The sequence below is a fragment of the Urocampus carinirostris genome, chromosome 16 (assembly GCF_059441175.1).
Source record: "Urocampus carinirostris isolate Australia breed hairy pipefish chromosome 16, RoL_Ucar_1.0, whole genome shotgun sequence".
Taxonomy (NCBI): Eukaryota; Metazoa; Chordata; class Actinopteri; order Syngnathiformes; family Syngnathidae; genus Urocampus; species Urocampus carinirostris.
In genome coordinates this window covers 15,687,139-15,706,888 of record NC_142364.1, presented here as the reverse complement: position 1 = coordinate 15,706,888, position 19,750 = coordinate 15,687,139, and the positions used below count along the sequence as shown (strand labels likewise).

The window sequence follows — 19,750 nt, the reverse complement described above, 5'->3', positions numbered from 1 at the left end:
TTATAAAAAGGTTATTACCAGGTTGTAGGGTCAACATAGGCTTAATCAACCAGAACAAAATCTGCCTTGTATAAGGTCACTGATTTATTTACATATATACATTTTAGGCTAATTTACAAAAGATCTGATCACGTTTTATAATAATAATTTAATAATTTCCTTTGTATTGTCATTCTGTGTAACAATGTACACAGAACAAAATGTCGATACACCTGACCCGTTGTAGCGAGCCGATGCAGCCGCAGCCATCAGAGGGCGCCGCCATTTTACCAATGTTATAAGTCTTTGGTATGACTCGGCCGAGGTGCGAACCAGCGACCTCCCAGTCTCAAAGCGGGCGCCTTACCATCTAGGCTACTGAGCTGGTGTCTGTGGCATTGAGTTTAACCACCTAAGGAGGACTGTGACTACTTAGTATTGAACATTTATTCCCCCTTTCCGAATGATGAAAACTTTAACGATACTATACAGTGCCATGAGAACATGTGCCAATACTTTCACGAAAACAACATGCATAGACTTTATATATGACCCAATTCATACAATATCTAGTTTTTTAGCAGGGTTGGGTAGGGTTACTTTAACTTGATTACTTTCAATTACTTTTGGATGACTCCAATACCAAATATGCTAATAAGAGACAAAAGAAACTAAATATGAATAAAATTATGACTCACAACACGTGGTAAGCTTTCTCTCCTGGCTTTGATCTCTTTGATCTCCGGCAAAACTAACATAAAATGCGACAGAAACAAAATGAAAATAAATCCAAACAGGTTGCCAACATTATTTTTGCCATTCTATGTATTCCGTTACTCCCCAAGCTTGCACAAAATGTAGTCATTTTATTCATATTTAGTTTCTTTTGTCTTTTATTAGCATATTAGGTATTAGAGTAATCCAAAAGGAATGGAAAGTAATCCAGTTAAAGTAACCCTACCCAACCCTGTTTTTTAGACATCAAACAAACATTTTTACAAATGTATGGCATTGTATTGTTAATCCTTTAAAATGGATGGAGATGGATTGGACATGCAACAGTCATGTCAGGCATAGTGTAAGTCCGGTAAGAGATCACAGAACTGTAAATGGCACATAAAAATCTGGAAGTGGTAATATTTTGCTATATTTTAAAATCTCAAATAAAAACCAAAATATATGTTAGGTTCGTACACCTTTTTTTCATGGCCAGATTCAAGCACTTGTTAAGGAATTTCAAATTCAGTGTTTTAATTCATCCAGTACCATTTAAATAAATCATAACTTTTGCAGATCCACAAATATATCTGCAAATTACATATGCTATTTTTGATCATGCGGTTGCATTTATGAAGAAATATTGCAAATAAGTGTGGATCTGAATAATACGTGTGTAAATATTTGTGAGACATATCCATCCTCATGTTTGTATTACATTTTCAGTTGCAGGAAGTTCTTCCCATGAAAATTTACCCCTGAAAAATGGTACCTAAATTTTTGACATGGTCCATAGTAAATGTACATAATTAAAATAGGTGGACCTGTCCTCTTCGACGCAACACAAACTGGGCGATAACACTTCATAGGACAATGCCATAAAAACTAATGCCAGCTGCTGTTAATGACAAAAGAAAAACGAAAGCAACGCTAACCCACCAGAGCAGGCGTGTCAGCGTCATTTATAAAAAGACTTGTTTTAGGTATTTTCAGTTCATGCATTGTCTATCGATTTAGTATGCAGAGAAACATGGCAACAATTTCAAGCTTTTACAAGCACTTCACCCAAAATTCAAGCACTTTGTAAACATTGAAAACAGAACATTAAAATTCAAGCATTTTCAAGGATTTCAAGCACTCCTTTGAACCCTATATGAAGCGCACGCAATGACTTTACATCCGGTTTTTGGCTTGTGCTAAATGTAAACACAATAAATGATCTAGTAAGCAATTTCCTTAAGGGCAACGCATTGCCCGCCTGAAAAGTAAACATTTGGGAGCTCGAAGTTCCCCCGGGTTGTGAAAACATGTAGATGTTAGAAATGGTATTGTACTGTAATTTATGTTTTTGCCATTTGGGAGCCAAACACATTCTATACACAAAACATGCTATGTACATAATTTGGACGTATAAATATCCAAGATAATTTATAATCTTTGATATGTCATAAACCTGGTGTACAGTATTGCAATGCATTTTCCAGGATATTAGTATTTTTCGCTTCAGTACAGTGGAGTAAAAAAAAAATTGTACAAATAATATTGCGTTGCTAGAGAAATTAACGTTAAAGTAAAACATTAAAGTTTTTTGCGAAACAGCTGTAGTAAAAAAAAAATAGCACGTATTTAAAAAAAATAATTCATCACCAATTTGACTAATTAAACGCTTTAACTAGGCCATATGAAAAGTAAATCCATTCATCCATTATCCGCACCTCTTATCCTCAGTAGGGCTTCGGGGGTGCTGGAGCCTATCTCAGCCATCTTCAGGCAGTGGACACCCTGAACTGCTTGCCAGCCAGTCGCAGGGCACAAAGAGACAGACAACCATTTACTCACTCATTCATAGCTAGGGACAATTTGGACCGGCCAATGAACCTGATATGCATTTTTTGGGATGTGGGAGGAAACCGGAGTGCCAGAAGGAAACCCACGCAAGCACGGGGGGAACTTGCAAACTCCACACAGGATGGTTCGATCTTCTGACTTTAGAACTGTGCTGCACACGCGCTAACCACTGCCCCGCCGTGCTGCCATGAAAAGTAAATGCAGTTCAGAAAGTTTTTGTTTAAGTCACTTTTAGGACTTGTCTGGGAATAAATAAAGCACTGTAAGTGTATGCCACTGAAAATTATAAACGGTTGGAAGACAAAAGATATTCATAAATGGCTGAGTTCACATCCAAAGAATGTACACTGACATGCATTGAGTCACAAAAGAAAATGCATGCCACGAGGGTTAACTAAACCTTGCAACACATTCTCAATGATTTTTCATGGAAGTTAGAAATCAAATTTCTTGGAAAATCACCATCACTGGTAAGGTTTATTCGGAACTAGTTAGCAAGCTGGTGGGGATGAGTGGTTAGCGCGTCTGCGGCACAGTTCTGGGGTCATGGGATCAAATCCAACTAACATCCTTCCTGTGCGGAGTTTGCATGCTTTCCCCGTGCTTGCGTGGGTTTCCTCCGGGCGCTCAGTTTTTTCCCCACATAGCAAAAACGTGCATGTCAGGTTAATTGGCCGGTCCAAATTTGTCCCTAGGTGTGAATGAGCAAGTGAGGCGTCTGTCTCTGTGTGCCCTGTGACTGTCTGGCAACCAGTTTAGGGTGTCCCCTGCCCACTGCCCGAAGATAGCTGGGATAGGCTCCGGCACCCCCGCGACCCTACTGAGGATAAGCGGTGCAGATAATTGATGGATGGATAGATGGATAGTTTGCAAGCTACTCAGGTTTTCCTAGGGGACTTCCTGGTGTTCGCGGGCACCGCGTTGGTGACCCCTGCCTAAAATCAACAGTTGCTGTGTTGAGGAAGAAAACAAACTGACGCGCTACCCATGTGCACATTTATTCATATTTAATGTCAACATTTTGTGTCATCATCCTTGCCGTATACAACACGTCGCAGATATAACGCCACAGACATGAGTGCTAGTGTCGTCATCCATCGAGAAAAACATGAGTCACTGCGGGCAAAAGGGCAATAAAAGCGTGCCTTCGGAATATTCACTTTATGGGAAGTGAGCGGTGGAGGGATGCGTTTCCGTTTGGCGCACCTTGTTGATGCTTTCGAGTGGGAAGACGAAACTTAAGTGGGGGTGAGGCCATTTTTACTGACTCATCTGCGTCTCCATAGCTTGGGCAGCCCACTCGGGAGCAGCCTGGCGGATTTTTTCCAAGAGGTTGTTGACCTGGAAACACAGGGACTGGATCTGCTTGTCCCACGTGGGAAGCGGCTCTCGTGCTGAAAAATGTCAAGAGTCTGTTTAGGGGGAGCTGATGAGTGACGGATTTTCACAATAAAATGCATTACACTGTTGAATTATAGCTTATGGGTCATAGACTCATTGCCCGGGGCCTAATGTGGCCTGCCGCATCACTTTAAATGGCCAGCAAGAGTGTAAAATGTCTAAAAATTAAAGCAACAAAAAAGGGCTTTAACAAAAACTACATTTCCCACAATGCCTGTCGACACCAATACCTGGAAAATTGGCGGCTTGTGTTTGAAATGAGATGTTCGTGTTGTATGTGTGGAGTGACACGACTGGATAGGTGAAGGAAAGAGGAAGTAAGGAGAAGAACTGGTGTAGTGAGAGATCTTGGTGAGAGGGTTGATGAAAATATTCTGAGATGGTTTGGAAAGAATGGATGTAGGCCGTTTACCAAAAGAGTTTGTAGTGCAGAAGTGGTGGTAAATAGAATGAGAGGAAGGCCCAAATACGGTTGGATGGATGGGGTGAAATGATCTAATGGAATGTGAGAGTAAGTGCAAGGTATAGATGTGAATGGCAAAGGATAGTTAAGAATGACTGCTATCAACGCATATGATGCGGAGGGGGTAAACCAGCATATGCTGTCGGGCTTCTCTCTTGATGAAGGGTTGCATGGCACAGCAACTCAATCCTAACTTATTTTAGGGAAAAATAAATCCTTGAAATGAGCTAAAATATCAACTAATAAACAAATTTGCTCATTTCATATTTTTTATTTAAACTAAAATTGGAAAAATACTACAGGAAAAGGCAAATTAAGAATGGTTTAACCTTTATTTTTTGAACAAGGAAAACTTTACATTACAAAAAACTACCCCAAAAAACTAAATAATATGCTAACAGGACAAAAAATATTTTCAGATCAGGGCAATATGCATGCTTGCCTCATTCATTTTTACTAATATGCCTCTTTGTCCTGTTAAAACGTTGTGCAGAACTGATGAAGACTTCGTAAAATATGAAGACACATCATTTAATACTAGGGCGCCCCCTGCTGTCCAGGAATAAGCAACACATGTGGGGACTCCTGAAGCCTTTCTTAATCTGTCGTTAAAAACACCATCCTACTTACTCTCAAAGTGCACGATGCCGTCGATCTGGTCAATAAAACCGTTCATCCTTCCTTCAGTGATCATTTGCGACGCAATCTTCTCAGCCTGTAAAAAACAAAATAATCACTAGAAGAAAACAAATAACTACAAAAAACGTCAAGATTGACATGTAGGGAAGAAAACTAAACCAAGATTTGTTGAGTTGACTCACTTTGGCTGGAGGGATTTCCAGAAGGGCCCCAAGCTCTTCGAAGGTGATGTTGTTGTAAAGTTTGCTGGCGGAGAGAAGGTTGTGTTCGATCACAGCTCTGTCCAGGATGCTGGAGCCTACAAAGACAATCATATATTAGATAAGATTTTTGCAGGCTGGTGCCTCCTTGGATCCCCAGTAAGTTACAGTCCTTTTGTAGATGCACCCTTTTCATCTTTTACTTGTAATCCTTTTCACATGCAGTGTATTGTCATTTGTGACCATTTTTAAGGTACTGGTACGAATAACTTGTGTTTCCTCTGGTCCTAACGACTACGCGAAAGTAAATTCTGCAACGCACAAAACCAAAATAGGTCCAAACAAGTGATGTACCGTCCTCCTTTGGTGCAAGCTTAATTTCCTTCTCGTTTGTTGACCCTGGGACTATGTTTACGGAGTCCGCCATGACACTCAAAGAGCTCACACGGTGGGTGTGGCAGTGTGTGGTGCTTGCAAACTTTGAATCGCGTTTATTGGCTTGTGCCATTATCAAAACTTGCCTCTGATTGGTCGGCGCTTTTAAAACTCGAACAGTATCAATTGTGGTTGGCCAAAACTCCATCAACTTACTACAAAACCTTTTAAAAAACAATTCTTTGCGGTTTCACAATCGCACGAGGTCACATCGCGTTGTCGATTCAATTTCGTTTAAATGAGCAGCCCTAACGTGTTGTGTACAAATCATCAAACAAACATTCATACTTCGGACTGCCGCCCCCCAAAACCTTTCCACTGCCCACTATGGGAACCACTGAATATTATACAGTATACCTCAGGGTTACAGAGTCCTTACCTTTCTCAAGGTTCCCCCATGATTTTTCCATTTGAATTTAGGAATTTTAAAGACCTTTTTAACAGTTTGTACACCTTTTCCACGGTCAAATTCAAGCACTTTTTAAACACTCTTGAGGTCATTTTTCCATTCTTCCCACTACCATTAAAGAAAACCAGTGTGAATTGTGTATTTTGCAGATCCACAAATATATCTATGATTTACAAATGCTTCGTATGCACGGAAATCTGTTATTTCCGACCGAGGCAATTGCATTTATCAATCAGATAAAAGTTCCATTATTTTGTTAGTGTAATAATAGACAGCTATTAGCTCCTTTACACAAGTAAAACAGGGGAAAAAATTAAGACTTTTGAAGTTAAATTTAAGACTTGTAAACAAAATATCAAAAAAATGTCAAGGTCAAATATCCCAGGGGTTACCTTATTCAATTTCACTCACAACATATCAAACTAAGGAATGGTGAGGTTTCTTTTGGTTACTAACCGTCTGCCGTTGTGGCCTTCTGGTGAGGCATTAGCATGGCTGCAAACTCCTGCAGCTGGTTCCCCCGGATGATGCGGTCCAGGTACATTTTCTCCAAGATGCCGTACGCGGCAAGCTGCTGGCAGCGCTCGTCCTTGAAGAGGGTGGCCAACATGCGGGAACGTTGCTGACCTGGGATGGTTGGTTAGGTTTGAATCCCACTTTATACTTGTCAACGCAGTTTCTTTGTTAGTGTGGCATGAAAGTAATGAAAGTAAGAAAAGGCCTGTTTCAGGTACAGTCCAAACTCCCGAGCACACCATAGCAGCAGAATCCCAGACAAACATGGCGGCCACCTCTAGGTAGTCATTCCACTATTTAATAAAAATACAAAATTTCTCGATCAATGATTTGTACAAAAGTTTACATTATGATAACAGAATGATAGTTCATGTATTTTTGCCTACTGTTCAAATCAATGGTTTTTAACTGTACCACTAGGGTGCACGAAATATTACACACTGTTCCTTTAAATTCGGTCAATGTTGTTTTTTCAAATTAAATTTGAACGTTAGTGAAGTTTTATGATTATAGTTTTACCAGCGGAATGCACAAATCTAAAAAAGTAATACCAAAAATGACACAAGTACAACTATTTTAATATACTCAATTAGTTTTATTCCCTTTGGTTCATCTGTTTTGAATCCCTGATGTTGTTTTGTCCAATCACCTGTCCAAATGTACTTATTGAGAATGTTTTTTTCCTCTTTTTTTGATTGTAAATAAATTAACAATAAAGAAGTTTCATAATTTATAGGCAGCAAGATGGCTCCAAAGCCTTTTAACAAAAATTTGCCCTTTTTCCCATAAAAAAACAACAAAAAGTGGTGTTGAAAAAATAATTTTAGGACTTGTTTGTGGCAATTGAGATAATGTTTTTATCCAACCATTCCAAGGCACAAATGACCAAAACCTCTGGTCTGCATTTAGATATTGTCCATAATTCATTTTTTTCCCCGCTCCATACATTATTGTTTATTTATAGCCACTGATACGTTTATTCTGTTTTTAATATTGGACACCTGCAAAGGAGATTTCATAGGATGTCAGTTTGTGGTTTTGACTATTATTGCACACTGATATCGTTTTTTTGAAAATTGCTCATCTACTCACCAAGAAAAGTTTCTCTTACCAAGACTTTTTTTCTTCAGTTCCCTCCTCATCCCAAGACCTTCCTCACTAGCCATCTTCTTAAAGGTACTCTCAAAACTTCTTTTCAAGACCACTTTGAAAAATTTCTATCCCAAATCTACCCTCCTCGGCAGTCCCCTCCCCTGTCCCAAGACCTTCCACTCCAACTTTCTTTATAAAGGTAATCCCATATCTCCTTTTCAAGTTCTCCGCCACCACAAGACCCCGTTTCTCAAGTTTCTCCTACTCAGCAGGCCCGGGTCCACACTCTCTTCTCTCAGGTGAAAGTTGGTCGCGAATAAATCCTATTGGGGTTAAATCACATCCCCTTTTTACGTCTTCTCGTGTCATGCATTTGGGTTCATTATTTTGACTCTTATTCCACACTGGCCTCCTATGAAACCTCCTTTGCAGGTGGCCAATATAAAAAAACAAACTTATCAGACACTGTAATTTTGAACTCTGATTGAGGCAAAATAAGTCGTTCTTACCTGCGGACGCCAAAATGGTGCAGTTGAGTGCGTGCTTAAGCGCCTCCAGGCGCTCGCTTTCGTGCACGATAGATTTGTAGGAGAGCTCGTTGTATCTCTGCGCTGCTTCAATGAACTTCCTCCTGAAGTCTAGGACTCTGGCGTAACAGACCTAAGACCAACTCTACATCTCAGCCTTGGCTTTCTTTTAAATCTCCACTTATATCATCTCCCCCCACTTTCTCACCTTGTAATGTATTTGCAGCTGTTCGTTGGAGGACTCGTTCTGCAAGAGCGAGGCCCTGTTGATGTAGGCCTCGGCCTGCACCGGGTCATCATCCTCCAGATATAAGCGGGCTATTTTCAGGTAAGTGTCCAACTTGTAGTCCACATTATATTGCCTAAAGTGGGACAAATAAGAACTCTTTAAAGATGAAGAAAGATTGCAAAAGAGGGGAAAAGAAAGGCACTCGCAGCTTACTTTTGCCCCGTCTCCAGAGGAATGCCGACTAAAACCTGAGCTGCGTTCCTCCAGTCGCCCTCTTTTTCATAAATGGTTGCTAAGTGCTGTCGAATAGAGGCCACCTGAACACAGTTCACGCCATCGTCAGTAAGACCGATCCCATATACCCGCGGACCGATAGCGACCCTCAGGATGATAGTTTGAGGCCCCCGTCTTTGAGTTAAAAGGACCGTGAGTATTATTTGACCACAAGATGTTGCTTTAATCTGTCGTACCACCGAAAACGAGTGCTTGCAATCACAAGGAAGAATACAAACTAAAGAGAGCCAAAAGTGACCATAAAGCAGTGTTTTTCCTCAATTTCACTGCACAGCCTTTTGCAAAGAAACACCAAAAATGGAAGAAGAGTTCAAAGGGAAAAAATAAGGAAAAGAGAAGGAAAGAAAGAGGAAATGAAATAAGAAAAAAGGAGCTCAAACAAAAGGAAAAAAAAGAAAAACAATTCAAGTCAACCTTCTGACTGATGACCCTTCCCCACAAACACTCCGCTGTCATCCACACTGAGCTAGACATGCAACTAAGATGTTACTTTTTTATGTTTATGAAATTTTTAAGACATAATTGAACTTCCTAGGTAAACAAAATGTCCTATATTATGACCCTTCTCTTCCCTTGCCCCTAGATTTTTATTGTTAACTCCCCATCCCATCTCATCAAATCTAATCTCATATCAAAATTTGTTTTTCCAACAAGAAGAATAGGGCAACTGAAATAAAAATAATATTTGTTGCAAGGAGTACTGCTGTGAGTTACAGTATACCTGCAGTGTTGCTCATCAAGTCTGCAACTATATTATTGTCATTTGAGGCCGCACAAGTATCAAAAACATAGAAAATTTAAAAATGTATCAAAAAGAAGAAATGAAGGAAACATTGAATGAAAGAAAACAGAAAAGGGAAAAAGAGAAAAAAGGCAGAGAAAAAAGTTTTTGTTGTTTGCGGTACCAATAGCAGGAAAATTGCAGACCATGTCATCTCAATCTAGTTAAGTCCCTCATGTTTGTAAAATAAATAAGAAGTTTCTACACATACAGGTATTTAAAAATAATGCACATTTATATGATAGTTCATTTATTTTTGCTAAATTTCAATCAATATTCTTTTTATTGAATACATTTTTAACCACTAGGAGGCACTGAATAATATGCACTGCCCCTTTAAGTGCAGCCCCAATAAATTAACTTATTACTGGTTTATTTTCATATTTATTCTTAATGATTTTTGTAGAAAAATTCCAAAAACAACATATGTGAACAGTAGATCTGACCCATCCTCACCCATAAAACTAGCTTCAGCACCCCCCAAATAAATAGTTTGAGACCAATGCCATATACCAAACATAAATGAGCAAAAATAAATGACCTGCTCCTCAAAGGAAATGACCCGGGGCTGGATCTTCTCTAAGGTGAAGTGATACACCGCCTTGGCAGTGGCGTCGGGCAAGTTGGGAAGGTGCGTGCAGAAGTCCGTTAGAAGTTGTCTTGAGATGACTAAACTCACATTTTCATTGACCACTATTAAAAAAAGAAAACGTGTCAGAAATGGAGAAGTGTGCAAGACTTCAGAGTACGTTAAAAACACATTGAAGTGCTCCTTACTTGCTTCAACAAAGGCTTTTAAGGATTCCAACTGATCTGCATCTGTGAACTGGACAGCCTTTTCCAAGATTTGTCTATATCTTGAAAGATATGGTGGATGAAAGGGACATTATTTCAACGATAAGAAAAAAGTAACTATTTTCCATCATATTACAGTGCTCCCCTGCCATTTACATGTAAATCAGGTTTTTTTTTCTATTAATGAGTTGCACAGGTTTTTTGGGGTATATCACAAAAGCCCTTCTGTTGCCACATTTACCCCCAAATCTATTGCTTCCGTCGCATGACAAAAATATTACAGACGCTCCCCTACTTACGACCATTCGACTTACGCAAAGTGGTAAATACAAACATTTATTTCAGGATGTCGAAAAATATCCGGGGATTAGATTTTGTATTGTGTGCACTTTTTTCCGAGTAGAGGACATTACTGTAGTGCTTCTTTCCACCGCTACCAGTGTGTGGCGCTGTGAGAGCTCACCCAGCATCCACCTCGAAGAAGAAATCAGCTTCCTTTTCATAGTTCGTGTGTAAACATCTCTCCTTCACTTGCTCGTAATCCCACCGCTGCCACCAATGTAGCGTGTCGTTTTGTGTGGCTAATGGATTGCTCCCCGTTCATGAAAAAAATACTCCGGAAGGCTTAGTCTCTTTGGAGAGCGACAACCGTCAGCACCCAATTATCGTAAACACACAGAACTCGCTCCAAAACTAAACTCTCGAGCTCCCCTACACTCTCGCACCAACTGTCGCCCTACTGACATCATTCATGCGCACCTCACATTCTATGCCTACACTATCTCCAGTGCGCAAAGAACCTTGACATTTTTATTGTTTAATAACCTGTGCAGCCGTTCACTATGGTTGGTGTACAGTGTAAAGAAGAAGTGAGCCGTTTCTTTTGAAACGAAAGTGGAATAAGAAAGCTTGATGCGGTTGAGAAAATGGTTGGATCGCTTTTTTCGGCCACTTTTTACCATGGAGGAGGAAGTAGCCTAAATCTTGAAGCCCGTATTCCAAAGGCAAGTTAAACTCAACTTGATTTATTTTTAAAGAGCATATTATTGTATGGAATGTTTATTTTTTTAGTACCAAATTAGACAGGTTACTTATACAAGCCTTAAACATACTTATATAAACCTTAAACATACAACATATAGCACTGAAGCAACTTACGGACAAATTCAACTTACAAACTCATTCGTAAGTAGGGCAGCGTCTGTACCAGAATAGATATTTTTTCCATCATTGCAGTATTGCAAAAATGTGCCCTATGCTGTTCCAGTCTGATGTCAAGACTATAAACAATGCGTTTGTTACCGCCCGTTCCGATTACTGTAATGTACTAATACTAATCTCTGGTCTCCCAAAGTCTGGCATCAAAAGTTTGCGGTGAGGAGTTTAACCAGGACAAGAAAGTCTGATCACATTGCCCTGATTTTAGCTGACCTGCATCAGCTCAGTTTAAGATGTGATCATAAGGTTCTGTTGGTATCATACAAAATTTTGCATGGACTTGCCCCACTCATATATATCAGATTTAATCCCCCCTATGTTCCTGATCAGAGCCTTTACTTGAAAAAAGCTGGTTTACTGGTGTTTCCAAGAGTCAAGAAGAAATCGGCAGGTTTAAAACCGTTCACCGTTCGGGCTCCAGTGCTGTGGAAAGTTCTGCCCTCCCCAGATTGATCTGCAACCCCAGTGGAAGTGTTTAAATTTAGGCTTAAGACACACAGCTATTCAATAACTTACTCTTTACTAACTCTTTTCATATCAATGAGGGAAAAGGATTAGCCTGGTTGTTGCACAGTGCATGCATTTCTAGCCATCGTACCAGCACTTCGGACGTGATGTATGCCATCATGTAGAACATACATAGGACATGAATATTTGAACTGGACTTTCTGGTTTTATCAATATTTCATGCTGATGATGTCTGTGTATTATCTCTTGCAACATCTTTTGTAGCCTGGTCATCCTGGAAGGGGGGATTACCTCATATGCAGCGACTACTCAAGTTTTTTTTTCATTTTCCTCACTCTGAGATTTTTGTGTTTTCCCTTGCATTCGTTTAGGGTTTAGATCAGGGGCTTGAGTAATGGTCTGTTCAACCCTTTGATGCTACTTGTGATGAAATACTATACAAATAAACATGACTTGGCTGGACAAGAAATGTTGAGTTTTGGATTAATCTGTATAAAGTAACTTAAACTTGTTTTTTTTTTCGTTTTAATATTCTGATGCACTTTTGATCACAAAAAGTGTATGTATTTATGTTGCACGGGCGCAATTTATGTATTATATTAGCTTTTCACCCATTGCTGATAAACAATTACGGATACAAGTTATTCCAGCACCTATTACCGGGGTAATCACATAAGCTAACGTTAGCTTAGCTTCGTCTGTAACGGTAACCCTGCTTTAGCCTGACGGGATGCTTCGAAAACTGTGAATATCCAAGAGTGGTTGACAATAGTTAAATAAATATGATTCCATTGATCGCAACATACTTGGCCGAGAGATCTTTGTGGGAGCCGAACGAATTCATCAGCTGTGCGAGCTCCTGCCGCACTTCGGTCGCCATGATCGCGCCGTCCGGGTTGTCAATTGTCCCGCTTCCGCTGATGAAAACTACAACTTCCGTTCAGGGACACTTGATTTACAAAATAAAGTTATTTCATATCCGGTACCAAAATAACACACCAAAATGTCTCAGGTGACGTTCTTTTGTTTTTGTTTGTTTACTTAAAAAGATTTGAGTAATGAAAACAAAAAAAATGCTTCTCGTAGAGTGCAATGTAACTTAATATGAAGTTTGGACGCTTTCAGGTCCGTGTTTCCAAGTTTAAATTGGATTTTTAAATACGTTGCTTTATTTTATGCTCTCTATTTTATCATTTTTCTTTACATCAACTTACGAATAATTTTACAAAATGTTGTATGTCGGTTTATTGTATAAGATTATCATTTTTAAAATATCTTGTTATTTGATCCTTTTGAACATTAATATAGCCCTATAAATGAACTTATAAATAGTTAATTCTTTATATTAAAAAAAATTCTATTGTTCGGAATATTTGCTTTCTTCCAGTGATCATCTGAGTAACTGTAACATTCATCCACATCAGTAGGTGGCAGCACGTATCAATTACCTACTGATGAGGCAGTACAATTTAATCAAAAGAGCTGTACGGAATTTGGAACTTTGTTATTGTCAGTTGCCATCTCCTGGGTTGTGTCAACCTCAGTCAGCTCATTCATAATGCATGTGCATGTACGTGCATTTCTTGGACTATTGAATAAACTCTTGGACTCCACTTGAGGTAGGCCATTTCTTACTTTCACCATTCTCATGCTACAATGATAATTGGCCCCCATTCCTTGGACTTAATGTGTTCCGCCCAGAACAGCTCTACTAAAAGTAAGATAACTGCAGATAGGGACTGTGGAAAATTAAGCATAAGGGCTCCTTGAACTAAACTGGGCATTGCCAACACAACACACTTTATAGAAAATGTATTTAAATGTAAACTTTTTAAGTTCAAATGGCGCACCCCACCTTTATTAACCTATTCTGATTAAAGGAACAGTGTGTATTATTTAGTGACCCTGGTGGTGAAAAAAAAACTTCATTCGAAAATAAAAACAAAAAACAAATCCTTGTTGATTGGAAATTGAAATAATCAGCAAAGATATATGAACCATAATATAAACAAGCATTTAAAAAAAATCTTGGCATTTGAGATATTAGCATCCATTTGACGTAAAATGATTATCACCTAGCGAAGGGATTGAATCAGGCCTGCGAGACAATGTGAGAGAAGCGCATGAGAAAAACGAGCTGCAGGTTGAAATATGTCCACTTGATGTTGCCAAAGCCAGGTGCCTCTCACAAATGCTATACTTGTATTTCTTTCTATCTCTCTCTTTGTCTCCCTCTCTTTTTCTCTTTCTTTGTTGTCATTTTTCCTGTTCTCTCTTTTCTCTCTTTCTCTCTGTGTTTTTTACATTCTATGCTCTGTCTTCTTTTTTTCCATTTCCCTCTCTTTTGTCTCTTTCTCTCTTGCTTTCCATTTCTCTCTTTCTCCCCTTCTCTGTTTCTCCCCTTCTCTTTTCTCTCATCTCTTTCTTTTTTCTTTTTCTCTTTGGATTTTTCTTTCTCTCTCTTCCTTTCCCCCTCTCTCACTATTTCTCTTTTTTCCCTTTTGTTTCTTATATTCTCTCGCTCTCTCTTTCTTCGTTCTTCTCTTTCTTTTACCCACCCTCTCTCTTTTTCTCTTCCTCTCTTTTATTTATTTCTTTCGCTCTGTTTCTTTAACTCAAATCTATTAGTCCGGCCCCGGAGAGAATGTTTGTTCTATCGTGTGGCCCCTGAGTTAAAATTAGTTTGACACCCCTGACCTAGAGCGCCATGTTTGGCTGCCGTCTTGCTGTCAACTCTATACTTTTTTTCTATTATCTATTTTTATCACAAAAACTAATACAATTTAGAATGAAGTAAAATAGTTCCACTGTTAAATGATTTTTGCTAATTTGAGTTGTTGTTTTTGTTCCTTTTTTTCTTGTTACTGATTTTTCTTTAGTTTAATTCTTTTTTCTCTTTTCTTTTGTCTTTTCCCCTTTTTTGGCTTTTCCTTTTTTTCACATTTAATTTGTTTGTGTCCCCTTTTCTTTCTGTTCTTTCCCTTTTCTTCTTTACGTTTTTTTTTTTTTAGTTTTTTTCAGATTTTTCTCTGTTTCCGTTTTTCTTCTATCGTTTCTTTTCTTTTCTTTCTTCTATTTTTTTTTTATTCATGAAAGGCTAAGCAAACAAGTGAGGGAAAACAACGGTGTTCTGGTAACTTTCTGTCTCCATAGACTGCATTCTACATTGTGCTGGTCAGCCAACGTTTTCGGTTGCACAATACCAAACAGAGACATCTAGGGCTCAAATATTACACACAGTACCTTTAAGATTGCGATGAAAATGTTTAATACATATCAAATTTACACAAATACGATAGTAGTTGTATTTCTCTCTCTCTCTCTTTTACTCTCTCTCCCTCTCCCCCCTCTCTCTCTTGCTCTCTCTTTTCTCACTTTTTCTTTCTCTCACTCCCTCTCTGTCTCTCTTCTTCTTTGTCTTTTCTCTCTCCTGTCTACTTTTCTCTCTTTATTTCCCTCTTTTTGATTCTCTCCTTCTCTGTCTCTTTCTTTCATTTTATTTCTTTCTTTTCTCTCTCTCTTTATTTGTTTCTTTCTCTATTTGTCTTTTCTCTCTCTTTCTCTTTCTTGCTCCCCTTATCCCCATTTCCCCCTCTTTCTCACTCGTTCTTCTCTTTTGCTCTCTCTCTTTCTTTCTTTCTTTTCTCTTCTACTCTATCTCCCTCTTTCATTTTTTTTCCACACTTTCTGTCATTTCTTTCTCATTTCTTTCTTTCTTTTATTCTCTTTTTCCTATCTCTTTCATGTCCCCTCTTTGTCTCTTTCTCCCTTCATTTTTCTCCCTTACACATCTTTTTCCTTCTCTCGCCTCCTTTATTCCCTCACCCGCTTTCTTTGTTTTTTGCTCTCTTTCTCCCTCTCCCTCTCTGTCTCTTTTTCTCTTTTGTTCTCCCTCTCTCTTGCTCTCTATCTCATCTCATCTCATCTCATCAGTCGTACCGCTTATCCTCATTAGGATCTCCGGGCAGTGGGCAGGGGGCAGGGGACACCCTGAACTGGTTGCCAGCCAGTCGCAGGGCACACAGGGACAGACAGCTCATTCGCTCATTCACACCTAGGGACAATTTGGACCGGCCAAAATGTATGTTTTTGGAATGTGGGAGGAAACCGGAGTGCCCGGAGGAAACCCACGCAAGCACGGGGAGAACATACAAACTCCGCACAGGAAGTCTGGAGCTGGATATGATATGAACCCACGAGAGGTTCCCATGACATGAACTGTGCCGCACAAGCGCTAACCACTGCGCCGCCGTGCTGCCTGCTCTCTATCTCTTTATTTATTTATTTATTTCTCTTTTCTTATCTCTTTCTCTTTCCTTCTTTGTCTTTTTCTCCGTTTCTTTTTCTTCTGCTCCCATCTTTTTCTTCCTCTCTCTTGCTCTTCTAACAGTTTCTTTCTTTTTGCTTTTCGCTCTCTTTCTCCATCTCCCCCTCCCTTGCTCTCCTCTCTCTCGCGCTCCCTCTCTGTTTCTGTCTTTCTCTCTCTCTCGCCCTCGCTCTCTGCTTCTTTCTTTCTTTCTTTCTTTCTTTCTTTCTTTCTTTCTTTCTTTCTTTCTTTCTTTCTTTCCAGACCCCGAGAAAATATTTTTTACTGTGCAGCCCCTGAGCTAAAATCAGTTAGGCACCCCTGCATTAAAATATTGTTTTTGTTACACTGACAGATCATTTTTGCTCATTTCAAGTATCAACTTTTTGTCATTTTTTATAAAAACGGGATAGAAAATGTTTTTAAACTTAAAACAACATTTAAAAAATATAATAACATCAAAACTTACAGCAAAAATATGACTTGAAATAAATAGAGAAATAAATGTAAGGGAATCCCCCCCAAAAAGAAACAAATTCTCGTACGGATAACGCTGTTTTGGTTATGTACCTTTAAGAGTGACGTCCCGCGTGACGTAGATAGAGGAAGGCGTGGCCGACCTGTGAAATGTCAGGGAGGAATGGCGCTCGGCGCGGTATTTTGAACAATCGTCTTTTGCGCTTCCCGTTTCGTCCCCAAACGCCGGCCCGCGTCAGATAACTCAGGTAAGCGAGACACGAACCGGGATCCCGGGCAGAAGGCACCACGATCACGCGTGGGATTGTGTTTATTTCACGCGGACAAAATAAACGTAGAGCTTGGAGCTAGCTCCGGTTAGCCCTGCAAGTTTGCTAATAGTACAAGAGATCGATGGTCTTACTCACCAAGAGGATGCCGTCAAACCGTTTTGACATCCCCGCTAAACTCTCCACGAGCGACCGGTTGGAGTGTTTTGCACCCCGGGGGAAAAACTGCTTACACGTCTACGTCAAATCATCCAAAGTAAACACTGATGTTCTGCAGCCGATCAAGAATACGTTATTTTCTCCGTTTTTTATGTGTGTTGTTTTGGTCCCAACGCTGTTTATGCACAGCAGCAAGACGTATTGACATGAACGTGTTTTTTCTTCTTATTTTAACATTTTATAAAGCAATGTCATAATTCTTGTAACTGCTTAAAATGCACCGAAATTATGTCTCGATAATACACAGCGATCAAACTATAGAAAACAAGCAGCGTTTATGCGTTTAACTCACAACGGTTTCGTTTTTACTATCGGAATGATCTCTAGTGACAGCAGGATCCCCCCAAATAAACGCACCCCCAATCGCTTAATTTATTATGTCAATTGTCCAAACTTTTACCACACTTTTTTTGTTTATAGTTCAATAAAAAACACACGAGTATGGATATGACATCTATCATTACAGCACCCTCCCTTTCTGTTAGCCTCCTAGCTAGCAGGATTGATGACGAGATAAAAATGGCGGATCTTTCGAAATCCAAGCCCGGCCTGAAATAGGAACGCAGGCAAGTAAATAACTCGCTTGCATTCTGTTTAATGGCGGCGTGGTAATTTTAATATCATTTTTAGGTTTGAATTGATAATAAACAAACTTTGCAGCTATTTGCACGACAGCAGCCGGATAGCCAATCGTAGAGGGGCTAAGTGAGCCCCTCCGTGGGAAAAACAAAGATTCTTTATGCGGGTGAACGATATGGTTGCTGTTTACCTTTTAATCTGCTGTCTGTGTCCTCTTTACGTCTCACAGTTATGGTAAATTATGAATAATTTTAAAATAATCCTTATGTCAACAAATTTGGAGTTTCGGGTGGGTGGGCTAACATTAGCTTGGCCACCCTGGCTGGATTGTTTACGTTCTCCTCCAAGCTTCTAAACGGTGATACTGACGCTTCTGGACTCGACACTTTTGTTAATTTATTAACGTGTGTTTATTTTATATCTTCTTGAAATTATTAGCAGTTCTAAATCATTATTATTGTGGTAAAATGTGTTGTTTTTAATCGCAGTACTGTTACAACTCATTGAACTTTGACCTTTAGTAGATCGACCTCACATTCTATGTGTTTATGTTATAAACATTGTCAATGATTTAAACAGTTTGAGTAAATAGTTGGCCGAGTGGAATCAAAAAACTAATTAAAAAAAACATACTTTACTTACTCTGAAAAGTTTAACGACGATAAACCTATTTAAGTTATTAGAATATCCATCCATCCATTATCTGCACCGCTTATCCTCAGTAGGGTCGCGGGGGTGCTGGAGCCAATCTCAGCCATCCTCTGGCAGTGGGCAGGGGACACCCTGAACTGGTTGCCAGCCAGTCGCAAGGGCACACAGAGATAGACAACTTACTAGCTCATTTACACCTAGGGACAATTTGAATCAGCCAATTAACCTGGCATGCATGTTTTTAGAATGTGGGAGAAAACCGGAGTGCCCGGACTCACACAAGCACAGGGAGAACATGCAATCTCCACACAGGAAGGTTCGATCTCATGACCTCAGAATTGTGCTGCAGACGTGCTAACCACTCATCCGCCATGCTGCCCTCGTATTAGAGTAAAATTGTCTTAATTGTCATTGATACCAACATAGTGTATATTGTTTACAACAAGATTTGACTTTGCACTCAAGGATAAACATATAATCAAAGACTGAAAAGCAAGCAGGGCTCGTAGTGGTGCTTGAAATCCTTGAAAATGCTTGAATTTTAATGCAGTTTTTCCAAGCATTGAAAAGTGCCTGAACTTGTGATCAGGTGCTTGTAAATGCTTGAACTTGTTGCACTATTTCTCAACAAGTCTGATGAAAATTTACGCCGACATTGCTCTCTGGTGGCTTCGCTATACCATTGCATGTCTTTTTCCTTAAATGATTAACGGTAGCTGGTATTAGTTTGTACGGCATTGTCTTATGAAGCGTCGTCGCCCGCCTCGGGTCTCGTATAATAAAACTCAAAATATAAAGATAAAAAAAACAGTCTAGTATCGTTTAGGGCACTGATGGCTCTGTAACAGAAGCCCGTTAGTCCATTTTTGAGGACTTATTAAATTCTGCTTTGACTGGTGCGTTCCTTACTTAAATCTGTCTATTTTTCTTGCCACTTCAACTTGCTTTTAAGAAACATGCTCCACCAAAGGTTTCCAGTCATCCCACCGTCAGCAGAAAGTCCGTTGTCAAAATAAACAATACACACACACAAAAATTAAGCCCTTTAGGTTAATTTTGACACACAACAGAAAACTTCTAAAATGGAGAACTAGCATTGTTGTTTCTGTGTAATAACTTTGTTAGCAAAAAAAGATGTGAATACACAAAAAAATGCGACACATGGACCTATAAAAACACCCAGAGGTTAAAAGTGGTGATTTACCTGTAATAAAACGGGATTAGGGTTCGTTTTGGTT

At 39.4% G+C, this 19,750-nt stretch overlaps 2 protein-coding genes across 3 annotated transcripts in view; one reads left to right on the top strand and one right to left on the bottom strand.

Annotated features, from left to right (window-relative positions):
* Positions 1-3,524: 3,524 nt before the first annotated feature.
* cops4 (COP9 constitutive photomorphogenic homolog subunit 4 (Arabidopsis)) lies at positions 3,525-12,936 on the bottom strand. The gene is made up of 10 exons (XM_088355800.1): positions 12,818-12,936; positions 10,308-10,387; positions 10,072-10,223; positions 8,669-8,772; positions 8,435-8,588; positions 8,209-8,359; positions 6,548-6,718; positions 5,230-5,345; positions 5,039-5,123; positions 3,525-3,938 (listed from the first exon to the last, which is right to left on the bottom strand). The coding sequence occupies exons 1-10, from the start codon at positions 12,889-12,891 to the stop codon at positions 3,805-3,807; spliced, it is 1,221 nt and encodes a 406-aa protein (XP_088211926.1). The 5' UTR covers positions 12,892-12,936; the 3' UTR covers positions 3,525-3,804.
* Positions 12,937-16,893: 3,957 nt separating this feature from the next.
* The window catches only part of lin54 (lin-54 DREAM MuvB core complex component), a 28,077-nt gene continuing 25,220 nt past the window's right edge, over positions 16,894-19,750 (top strand). Inside the window, exon 1 of one of the 2 annotated variants that reach the window (XM_088355891.1) lies at positions 16,894-17,042. The gene's annotated coding sequence lies outside the window, so the exon portion shown is untranslated. Of the gene's footprint in view, positions 17,043-17,787; positions 17,849-19,750 lie in introns of those variants that run through there. The other variant, XM_088355892.1, reaches the window with a different exon arrangement.